Genomic DNA, 11,753 nt, shown 5'->3' with positions numbered 1-11,753 from the left:
TGAGGGTGACTGATGGCAGGCGTGATGGGGGACCCTGGCCTCAGGCTTGCCGCCGTCAGCGAGGTACCTTCCACTAGACTCTGCTCCTAGCCCCACGCAGCGTGGGTCTCCGCGCGGCGCCCGGCCAGGGTGCGGGGCGGAGCTAGGCTGGGACTGGCTGGGGGCCGCCCCGCCCGGCGCCGGGCCTTCGCGCCGGCCCCCGGGGAGGAGTTATGATAATCTCTTTCTCATTAAGGCGCCCCGATCCCCCGGCTATCGTCGGGACACACAGTGCGGGCGCGGCTTCCCGGGTCCCCTGCAGCGGTCTTCACACCCGTGGCGGCAGCATCTACAATTGCGGAGCCGCCGATGCGCGCCCAGTGACCCGGACAGCTAGGTCCGCGCGGCGGGGGCGGCGGCAGACGCCTGGCCACCGTGACCCCAATTTTGGATTTACCGCTCGGGGGGTGGGGGGAGCCTGGATTTAACTGGCGATTGTTTTGGGGGACGCCGGACGCCATGTTGTGGAAAATAACCGATAACGTCAAGTATGAAGAGGACTGCGAGGTGAGCTGGGCACAGGGGCGCAGCCCGGCCCCACCCGAGGACAGTCCGGGAGGCGGGGGCCACTGGACCGAGGTCGGGGGCGAGGGCGCAGGAGCAGCAAACAGGCACCCACCGCTCGCCCTTCGACGGGACAGAGTCCGCGTCTCCGGACACCCCCTATAGTGCGTTTCTCCGGGGTCCCCTTCCCGAATCGGGCCTTTCCCTAAATATCCAGCCTCGGGAACGGGGCCTGGAAAGAGAGTGGCAGATCCTACCCACAAAGCTTACCGGCCGGTTTCCTGCGAAGCAAAACAGCCCTTCTTCCCGTTTTCTCGGAAGAGCGCCGGGTCTACAACTCTTTAGAGGTGTCTTTTACGCACGAAACCTCCGTCCAAAGGCGTTAGAAGAGGCGGCCTGCCGGCGACACCTTTGCGGAGTCTCCTCCGAGGCGGGCTTGTCACCTGCTCCGCTACCCCCTCGGGGAGACAAGAAAACAGCAGAAGTTTGGCTTTCGAGAGAAGTGGGGGCTGGGGAGGGGGGCCCGCGCTGAGGCCAGATGGGGCCGTAAGCGCTCGGGAGTGCTCCATCCTGTCGGACAGGTTGAGCTAGAGTTTCGGAGAGTGGGAGGGAGGGAGGCGGCGAGCGGGAAGAGGAAGAAGACGCAGGCGGCGCGAGGCGTGCGCCTGGGCCCCGGGAGAAAGGCGAACGGTGGCTGCGGGGACGCGCGAGAGCCGTGCGCCCGGGGCACCTCGAGGGGCCGCTCCAGTTTGCAGGCCCGGACACCTCCGCTAGGGGGCGACGGCATCCTGTCTCTCCGGGTTCCCCAGGCCCCGCTCCCGCTACCCCTGTGACCCGGGGACACATGGCGACACGTCCTTTCAGAATTAAGTCGGACAGCCCTGGGGCCAGGGGACATGTACAGGCAAGGCTGCCCAATTTTCGGGGTCCTTCCTCCTCCCTGTGTGCCCGATTGATGGGGAGACTGACGATGGTCGGGCAGGACGGTCTCACTTCGCCGTGGTCTCATATCGGTAGCCCGGGAGCACACTCCTGGCTCCAGCGGGTTCCATCCTGAATCCCTGGGGCGGCGCTGGGCGGCCGGCCCGGCTAGGGAGGGTCTCTCGCCCGGAGGTCTTTGTCCTGAGGGCGTGGAAGGGAGGGTCCCTGGGGCGGGGAAAAAGCGCATTTCTTGCGCGGCGCGCATTATCCGCGCGCGCCTCTTCCCCACTTTTGCGGACAACTCTGGCATGTGCGGACTTGTGGGCGATCGCACTCTGCGCAGCGTGCAGAGCTTCTCCCAGGATTCTTGCCTCAGCTTCTCCCGCCCCAAGACCTGGGATGCGGACTGGGAGCCCCTGATTGCCTCGGGCGACAGAGCGCCCAGACCTTCGCCGCCGGGCCCCGGAGGCACCTTCCCCCAGGTCTTTTCTCCAGTTTTCCTTTTGCAGACTCGCGGTTGACAACGAAGCTCCCCCGGGGCACGTTGCTCCCCCAGAGGCCTTTTGGCTCGAGGGCAGGGCCCCGCGGGGTCGGGCTGGGCGGGAGCAGTGGGTCCCTGGGCGCAAGAGGCCCGGAGCGGCGGCCGCACTCAGCTCGCAGGAGCGGGGTTTCGTCCTAACCGGGTCTCGGTTTCTCTGCCCCAGGATCGCCACGACGCGAGCAGCAATGGGAACCCGCGCCTGCCTCACCTCTCCTCCGCCGGGCAGCATCTCTACAGCCCCGCGCCGCCCCTCTCCCATACGGGAGTCGCCGAATACCAGCCGCCCCCCTACTTTCCGCCTCCCTACCAGCAGCTGGCTTACTCTCAGTCGGCCGACCCCTACTCGCACCTTGGAGAGGCGTACGCCGCTGCCATCAATCCCTTGCACCAGCCCGCTCCCACCGGCAGCCAGCAGCAGGCCTGGCCCGGGCGCCAGAACCAGGAGGGGGCCGGCCTGCCCTCGCACCACGGGCGCCCGGCCGGCCTGTTGCCCCATCTCTCTGGACTGGACGGCGGCGCCGTGAGCGCACGCAGGGAGGCCTACCGACGCTCGGACCTGCTACTGCCCCACTCGCACGCCCTGGACGCCGCGGGCCTGGCCGAGAACCTGGGGCTCCACGACATGGCACACCAGATGGAGGAGGTGCAGGTGAGCGCCTCGGCTCTGCCCGCTCCGGCCCGGACCTGTGCGTCCCACTGCCTCTCTCCTCTTACCCTCCACCCCGGCCCCGGGCCCCCCCCCCCCCCCCCCCCCCCGGTCTCCCGGCCAGGCTCTCCCCGAACTTAAAGGAAACTTTGTCATTTCTCTCTCAGAATGTGGACGACCAGCACCTACTTCTGCATGATCAGACAGTTATTCGCAAAGGTACGCAATGAGCCACAGTCCTTGTCTTCCTCTGGCCCACACACCGTACCCTGTTCTGGTTCTTAAGGGCGCTGTGAAGTTATTGATTTGTTGGCAAGGTGGAGCCTTTGAGATATGACTTGGGACATTCGTGGTGGAGGGAGTGACCGGTTTTAGGAGTGAGGAGAGAGGGCATTTAAGATCTAAATGGGAAAAGATGCTCTCAGATAGTGCCTCTCAATCTCTGGTTTTGATAAATTTTTTTCCCTTGGGAAGTGTCACTTCTTGGATTTGAATGCTCCAGAAAGAACTCCAGAGTGAGTTAAGCCTGTGATTTAATTTGGAAAATTAGTGGAGTGTTTGGTCCTGTGACAATTTTAGTTGTTGAATGGGTTGCTGTGATTTTATTCCTGTGTTCAAATACAGGATAAAGGGCCTTCATTCTGATCTGTAAGAAGATGGTGGGAAGCAGTTTGGCCTACAAAACTTACAGCTTTAAAATGCATGGGGCTGGATGATCTGTTGGTTTTAGGCTGGGATGAGGTGGGAGGGGGTTTTTGGAAAATGGGATTATTTGGTGAGTGAGTGGCTCATGACATTAAGTTACATCTAGCCAAGGTTACCAGTTTGGTTTTGCTGGGAAAGACAGTCATCCTAAATCAAGGGTAGTTATGACCTGTAACTTGAGGTTAAACTGTTTGAAATCAACTGGGAAAAATTAAAAAAAACAAAAACAAAAACCCTTATAAACTGAATTTCCCAGTAAACTTAGAACAGATTTATTTGTATTTAAAACTTTGCTGTGATCAGTTGCATTGAAAGATTTTAGGAAACGATTGGAATATGTCCTGCAATTTTGGATATTCCTTGAATGATAGGGGGAAAATCATCATTTAGTTAAGAAGCAGTCTTTTGAAAACAAATGTTCTAATTAATCAGATTATAATAGTGGCTAGAACTGGGCAAACCCAGATTTTGACTAATTAATTTCCCAAGGTGTTAACTTGTGAATTTCAGATTTGATTATCTTAAGGAATACGGCTTAAAAAAAAATCTGTTTGCAGTTTATAGCCCAACATGCAATGTTACTGTTGAAGGGCTCCTTCACTTTTGGTGAGTGATTTGAAAAGGTCTCTTGCTTGGGACTGCCACTTCTGATCTTCATTTACAGGTCCTATTTCCATGACCAAGAACCCCCTGAGTCTCCCTTGTCAGAAGGAGTTGGTAGGGGCTGTGATGAATCCCAGCGAGGTCTTCTGCTCAGTCCCTGGAAGACTGTCCCTCCTCAGCTCTACATCTAAATACAAAGTGACAGTTGCTGAAGTCCAGAGGCGGCTGTCCCCGCCTGAGTGCTTAAATGCCTCATTACTGGGAGGTGTTCTCAGAAGGTACATGGGGACACGTTGTGGGGCATGGTCATTGGATAGGTGGTGGGGGATGAAAAATAAAAAAGCACCAGGGAGATATTTTTAACATTTATGTAACTTTTATACCTAACACTGAATTCTAATCGGCTGGGGGGAGGGGGACGGCTTAGTACATTTCATCTCTTTTAGAAAGTGCCGAAAGTGCCAAGTGTAGAAAAAAGTGCTAAAATAATGCTAATAAATTCTCATTTGGTTGGAATTTGATTCCATGTATGAAGTGGTAGCATCTGTATTTAGGGTAGAGGAGCTTCATGGGTCTGATTCTCCCCAGGGGAGTAGTTTTTGTTTGTGTGTGTGGGGGGGGGGGCGGGGTGCCGCTGCAGTTTCTACAAGTGAAAATTTATCTGCTGCAGTACAACTTGCAGTGTTCTGTGATTAAAGAACAAAAATGCTGGCGATGCTAAGAAAGATTTTTAATTTTAGGGAGTTAAGGACTCCCTGCATCACTTGTTTAGGAACCATATAATGTTGAAGGTCTTTGACAGATTTCTGTTTTGATGGCAGCAGGTTAGGCATTTCAGCATTTTAAAGTGGTTTCTTGAGAGAAGTTTTTTTTTTTTTTTTTTTTCCCCCGCTTAGAGCCAAGTCTAAAAATGGTGGCCGGTCCTTGCGGGAGAAGTTGGACAAGATTGGGTTGAATCTTCCAGCTGGGAGACGGAAAGCGGCTCACGTCACCCTCCTGACGTCTCTCGTGGAAGGTCAGTGGAGGTTTTTTTTGTTTTGTGGTATTTGTAGTTGGTGCTGTTGTGTCTTTTAATATTTCTCTAAAGAAAAGCTTAAAAACAACTCTTAGTCACAAGTAGAGAGAGGGATGCAAGAAGTGATTTGCCATGTGTTCATTACAGTGACTCACAGTCATTTAATCAAATGTTAACCCCAGAAAATCACTGTTAAATTTCCTATCAGATGAACCAGTTTCTGAAGGATGAAATGGTTTGGTACATGTTTTTTCGTTGTTTTGTTTTCTTATTTTAAAGCTGGTTCCGTGTCTAGTTTTTGTAGCTGTGGGCTATTGGAATTCTGGTAAATGGAGAGAAAAGCCCTTGTATACAGTGAAACTGGTCCAATTCACAACTCCTTTGTTAATTTCCCCATCAAAAAAAGTAGTAGGGGGGAAAAAAAACCTGATGGGGCCCACAGATGGGTCCCTCTCTCCAATGCTAAGATAGTTAGGATGTGATATTTCAGTTTCTTGAATGGGCTTACACCCACTAACCTGGAAAGTAGCCAAGAATGCAATACGGCCTTTACAAAGGGGGCGAGGGAAAAGTGAAATAATTATTTTTAAAAACAAAACAAGCTGGTTGTTACTGCGCGCAGAAGAGCGCGGAGAGGCTTATCGCCAGCACCTCGTCCAATCAGTGGGGCGCTGGGGGCCCGGGGAGCCAATGAGGGGTGGTCTCCTGGCAGCCAGGCAATCTTTTGAACATTTTCTTTCCCTGGTTTACATGGTGCCACCGCGGTGCTAAAAGAGACTTGGCAGGGCCTGGGTCTACCTTTTTATGAGTTGTCTTTGGAGGTCAGGGCCAGGAGAAAGGAGCTGCCTGTTAGATGCTCTTGGGGACCAGCTGTCCTGCATGGAGAATGGTGGGCTCTGCGTGTGTGAAACATAAATGTGGCTCCCCAAGGTTTCCTTACCAGCCAGGCAGGGGTGCTTGAATGAGAAAGTGAACAATGGATCTCAGATTCTGATTTAGTGAGTCAGGGAGGGAAGTGGAGATAGTGGGGGTGCCACCATCTGGGTTTTTGTAAAGCGCTGACAGCCCCACATCTTGGAATCAGACACTTCAGTGGGTTCCTCGGGTGGGAGATGACCACCACCACCTTACCATACCGCTTGGTTTTCTCACTCTCCGCCCCCAAAAACTTAGACAAGGGGGTAGGTAGGCCAGGTTGGTAGGTAGAGCTCCTGACGTTTCTAGTAGGATACACTCCTCCCCCCCACCCTTTTTTTTTTTTGTTCACACCGTGAGGCATGTCTTAGTTCCCTGACCAGGGATCAAACTTGTGCCCCCATTGCATTGGAAGCGTGGAGGCTTGACCACTGGACTGCCAATGAAGTCCCCCTTTTAAAAGAAACAGTCTAGAGACTTAGCTCAACCAGCAGTGGGGCAGCCCTTGTTTAAAAACAAAGATTTTGTCCCAGTTTGCTTCTTTGACAAACATGCTCACCTTCCTTAAATTTTCTGACTTCGGCACGACGACGCAGAGACAACATGGAGACAGAGTGTCTCCGTGAGATGCTCAGGTTGGGCAGAGGACTGGGTTACACTGGTCAAGAACAGTTAAAAATTTCAATTTTTCCCTCCTGATGTTGTATGATTTCACCCTCTATTCCTAGGGAAGAGTACCCACTGAAAGCACCCAGGAAGTTCTCCTTACCAGCTGGATTGTTGGCCCCATGTATGATTTCATTTTAGAATACAGAATGACCGCTAGATTGATTGTTGTTCAGTCTCTAAGTTGTATCCAACTCCTTGGCGACCCCATGGGCTGCAGCACACCAGGCTTCCCTGTCCTTCACACTATCTCCTGGAGTTTGCTCAAACACCATTCAACCATCTCATCCTCTGTTGCCCCCTTCTCATGCCCTCAATCTTTCCCGGCATCAGGGTCTTTTCCAGTAAGTTGGCTCTTTGCATCAGGTGGCCAAGGTATTGGCGCTTCAGCATCAGTTGTTCCGATGAATATTCAGGGTTGAACAGACTGATAGTGCTGGAAAAGGGGAGAAGGGCTAGTTTGCCGTGGTGACCATAGCCATCCTAAAGTCTGTTACCATTGCCTATTATTCTAGGTGAGGCAGTTCATTTGGCTCGGGACTTTGCCTATGTCTGTGAAGCAGAATTTCCTAGTAAATCTGTGGCTGAGTATTTAACCAGACCTCATCTTGGAGGGCGGAATGAGATAGCAACTAGGAAGAACATGCTGCTGGCTGCACAGTAAGTATCCAAACTTGAGAATTTGATGCCCTGATGCTCTGACCTTGAAGCCCAGAGGCCAGCACAGCTCCTGCTGCTCAAGAAAGAAATGCTCCTTAAATAAGTTAGGGTGTTGAGCAAAAGGAATGTCAAGGAGTGTAAAGGTACAGTCAAATAGGGTAACTTTTGGGTAGGATTTAGAAGACTAAGAACAGTGAGAGTATGGCTCACAATGAATGTTTCTGAGCTGCTTAAGTTATTTAGCTCAAAATAGTTAAGCTTACTCGTTTATCTTATTTGCATGTCTTAACAAAAATGTGTTAGAAACAATCTATTTTGTCACATCCAGCAGCGTTGATGTGCCTTCTGCTTCCTGATAACAAGATGTTTTTCAATTTTAATTATTTTGGCTATACCACGTGGCATGCAGGATTTTACTTCCCCAACCAGGGATGGAACCCATGTCCCTTGCAGTGGGAGTCTTAACCACTGGACCACCCGGGAAGTCTCTTTTGTGTTTTATAACGACCCAGTTGAATGTACAGGAGTCATAGGCAAATTAAATGTCTCAAAAACAACTTAATGCAGCTGAGGGGTTTCTCATCGAAACCAACAGTAAATTGATTTTAGAATCATGGTAAATGAAGCAGAACCAGTCAAGTAGGAAATAGGGCAGAAAAGAGCCGATGAACCAGCCTGTATCACAGAGTGAATTTCGGGGAAATAAATTCCCAGTTCTTGACAGAATTGTTTTGTAGGAACCAGACTGCATCAGAGAAAAAACCACTCTTCCTGGGACGGAATTCTGACTCCGCCTCTTTATTAGTCCTGGTGACCTTGGCCACTGGATTATGGCATTAATCCCTTTATCTTTTCTAATTGCTGGGAAGATTAAATAAGATAGTGCTAAAGGAGTTTAGTTCATGGCTTTGAACAGAATAGGTGCGGAGTGCAGCAGCTTAGGCTATTGGTGTTAATTAAAAGCCTATTGGGCTGGTTAGCCCCAGATTCTCTTTGCCTCCAGGTGTCACCCCCACGGTAGTTTAGTCTTGGTGCTCTTTATCTGTTTCGGGCCAAGGTTGAGCTCAAGCTCAACGGTGTGCGTTGACTGTCTTCACAGGCAAGTGTGTAAAGAATTCACAGATCTTCTCAATCAAGATCGAACTCCCAACGGGAACAACCGACCCACCCCGGTCCTGGAGACCAACATTCAGAACTGCTTGTCTCATTTCAGCCTGATTACCCACGGGTTTGGCAGCCAGGCCATCTGTGCCGCAGTGTCTGCTGTGCAGAACTACATAAAAGAGGCCCTGATAGTCATAGACAAATCCTACATGAATCCCGGAGACCAGAGTCCAGCCGATTCTAGCAAAACCCTGGAGAAATTGGAGAAGCACAGGAAGTGAAACGAGGGGGTGGGGAACCAAGGGCCGAAGAGTTCGGAAGGAAAAGGACTCCCAGATCATCTCGACCAGGACAGACTGGGCACCCTGCTTACCTGGGGGGCAGGGTTGTTACCCACCTTCCCATGAAAAAAGGCCTCCGTTGATTTCCAGCTCTTCACGTGCCCTCCTGGATTTCCTAGTATTTAGGGGGTGCTGAAGCGTCTCCTTAACTCTGGACAAGATGTTGGAAGTGCTGGTTCTTTACTCATTAAGCTTACGTTTTATTTTTTTGGAACCCCATTCTTCCTTACTCTGGAAGTGGTGCTACAAGTTTTCGAACGTTTTGAATAAATCCCCGGGCTAACAAAAACTCACATTCACTCAGCTGTTGAAAGGTCAAATTGATGGGATTCAGATCAACAATAACTTTTAGTGTTGAGGTGAAAGTATTTATGTAGTTTCTTCAGCCTCGTCCTGCAATACCAATAAATAGGAGGCAAGGATTCTGTCCACCTAGCAACTGGTTAATAGGTGGCATTTGTAACACTTTAAAACCCCTTGTTCAAAGGGGCCCTTTGGGTTTACGAAACTTGTAGAAACAAAGCCTGCTGATGACTTTATGTTTTTTCTTTAAAAAAAAAAAAAACTTTGAAAGTTAACTCTTCAAGGAGGAGACTCTTTGAAATGACATATTCCTTTAAGGTATGGAAGCTTTATTTTGCATATTTATTTCACATCTTAGTGAAACTTGAAAAGGGTAGGCATGGAGCATTTTTTCTTTTTTTTTGCTGTCTGTCATCCCCCAGTCCCAGAGGAGGCTCTGTATTTTGAGAAACTGAGTTGAGTGTACAGATTTTATTTATGCATAATTTAATGGGGTCTGTAAATACGGGTGCACTTCTTATGACTTTTTGAGAAACGGGATTCGATTTTAATATTAACTTTTAAAGGTGACGGGGTAATCTAAGACGTATCTTTAGGTTTTATTCGTATGTACACAGGGTATTGAGTTAAGAGGATCTTCAGCTCTGTTCTTGACTCTGGAAGACTTATTTAATTGAAGCTGTCTGTCCACAAAGCAATAACTTTGTCTTGTTCCTGTTGGGCTGACCCCCCGAAGAGGTACAGTGCGAGGTACAGTGTGTATGGGTGAAAATGGAGTTTTGGAATTGAACTCCTTGCCTGTAAAGGTTCCCTAAATAATTGTTGTGTATATGAAACCTGTATAATAAAAAGTATTCTCGATAGAAGCTGTGAAAGTCTGGTTGGAACCTGATGTATTTTTTCATCTCTAAGAGGAGTGGCAGAGATGATTTCTGGTTTGACTGTAGCCGAGCAGTAAAGCTGTGTGCCAGGGGAATAACTCGTAAGATTGCTTCGTCACCCCATGCCATGCACTCAGCAGCTCGCAGCTTCGTAGGGTACCATCTCCCCTGACATAACGGCTGCTGGGAGATGTGTGAGGGATGGTTGATTGACAAATAAGAGGAATCTGCAGTTTGGGAATCCTATCTTGTGTAAGACCACTTATTGAGAAACATGGTTCATATGGTTAAGTTGCATCAAAATTTTGAGAGTGGACATGAGATGATTGTGGGTAAAGACTGGGCAGATCCTCCTTGGGAGGACTAGGCCTTCAGGCAGATGCAGGCAGTGGAGGTGTGTGGTAGGTGACCTGAGTGTTTTCTTCATGGAATTTCTCCATCTTTGGAAACATGATCATGCACATGGACATTCTAATCATTTTGTCTAATGGGCAGATCAGAGGTTGGGTTTCTGTCCTTGGGGAGCAGAAGAGACTGGCCGGGCTTGTGTGCTTCTGGGATGTTTGCTAGGATCTTGGATGTTCACCGACAGTCCTTAGGTTTCAAGTTGAAGTGGCCTGGCACATCCTCCAGGAAATGATATGTTTATAGTTTGGCCTGAGTGGCTGGGCTTCAAAGGGAGTGTGGGAGCAAAAGGGTTTTCCATGTCTAAGGCTGTTGCTTCAACTCCAGACTCGCAATCCTTGATTCATAACTCTGTACCAAATGCTTAGCAATTCCTGATTTAATATTGGCATTGGATGTTATTAAGTAACTTAAACTCTGCCAGCCTAATACTTTGCTCTTGGCAGCTTGTCCCTGGCCATTGGACATTCCCATTAAGTTGGATTTATCTGGTTGCTATCTCAGGATTACAATTGCTTTGCTTTAGAGCAGTGAAAAGAGGTCTCACATTGGCAGTTATTTCTCAACCGAGATGTGAGACCTTGGGTGTTAAGAGGAGATGGAGGGAGCAAAGGATTGAAGGAAAAAGGGCTATTTGCTTATCAGCATCTCTGCTTGCTTTTGGACTAGACTCTGGCTTTGAGAAGCTGTGCTGAATTGCAGTGCAGACAATATTCTGGAATCACCCCAAAGTCAACCCAGGATTGAATGAGTCATAAAGCAGGGCTTATGCCTGGCTCAGCGCTCAGTTCTCCTTTTTCTGCTCCCACCAAACGCTAGCAGGACAGCCACTGGCTTCCTGAGTCCAGTGTGTGGTAACAGGTTTTACTTCCTAACACTCTGAGCTGATGCCATGGGGAGCAACTGAGCACCCTTACAAGGTCCCTACCGAAACCTTGGCTGCCTTGATTTCTCTCCTGCCCTCTGAGCACGTTCGACTCCCATGGCCTAACCTCAGGCCATCAGACATACGGACTCTTGCTTTTAAGCCCTGTGTTGGTAAGAATTACATTTCATTCTCCCTTTTCCCTTCACCCGTGCTGTTGTTGCCTTCCTGGCTCCTTGACAGGTTGATTTGCTTTTTATGAAGACACATGATACTGCTGAAGTCTTTGGCACTCCAGGAGAAGAAAAAAGATGCTCCTTTTTTTCCTCATGGTTGCACTGAAAGAAAACGCATCACTGTCCAAAGACACGCACGATCCAGAGTTCACTTAGGAGAGAACTCAGCAGGTCTCTGCATCTACAGACGGGATATCTGTCCATCCGGGCACCTTGGAGATAGATGCCTGTCTGTCACACACACTTAGAGGTTCTCTGGAAGGTCAGATGGGGTGTTGTCAATAGCCCTCCCTGGCTGTCTTCTCCGTGTGCATACGATTTAAGTTGTGACTTAGGAAAGGGACGATTAGTCTGTTTCTCATTTGAAATGATTTCATAACAACCATCCTTTCCATTTTGGGGG

The 11,753-nt window shown here is 49.9% G+C and overlaps 1 protein-coding gene across 2 annotated transcripts; it reads left to right on the top strand.

Annotated features, from left to right (window-relative positions):
* TFAP2C (transcription factor AP-2 gamma) lies at positions 221-9,838 on the top strand. 2 transcript variants are annotated; one of them, XM_018057632.1, is made up of 7 exons: positions 221-546; positions 2,169-2,654; positions 2,819-2,870; positions 4,021-4,237; positions 4,856-4,974; positions 7,071-7,215; positions 8,315-9,838. In XM_018057632.1, exons 1-7 carry the CDS (start codon positions 499-501, stop codon positions 8,598-8,600), a joined length of 1,353 nt encoding a protein of 450 aa, XP_017913121.1. In that variant the 5' UTR covers positions 221-498; the 3' UTR covers positions 8,601-9,838. The 2 variants fall into 2 exon arrangements, with proteins under 2 accessions (XP_017913121.1, XP_017913120.1); XM_018057631.1 differs by lacking the exon at positions 221-546 and adding an exon at positions 553-1,946.

The sequence above is a fragment of the Capra hircus genome, chromosome 13, assembly GCF_001704415.2.
Source record: "Capra hircus breed San Clemente chromosome 13, ASM170441v1, whole genome shotgun sequence".
NCBI lineage: Eukaryota > Metazoa > Chordata > Mammalia > Artiodactyla > Bovidae > Capra > Capra hircus.
Note: the sequence above shows the minus strand (reverse complement) of the source record. Positions and strands in the feature narration are given on the sequence as shown.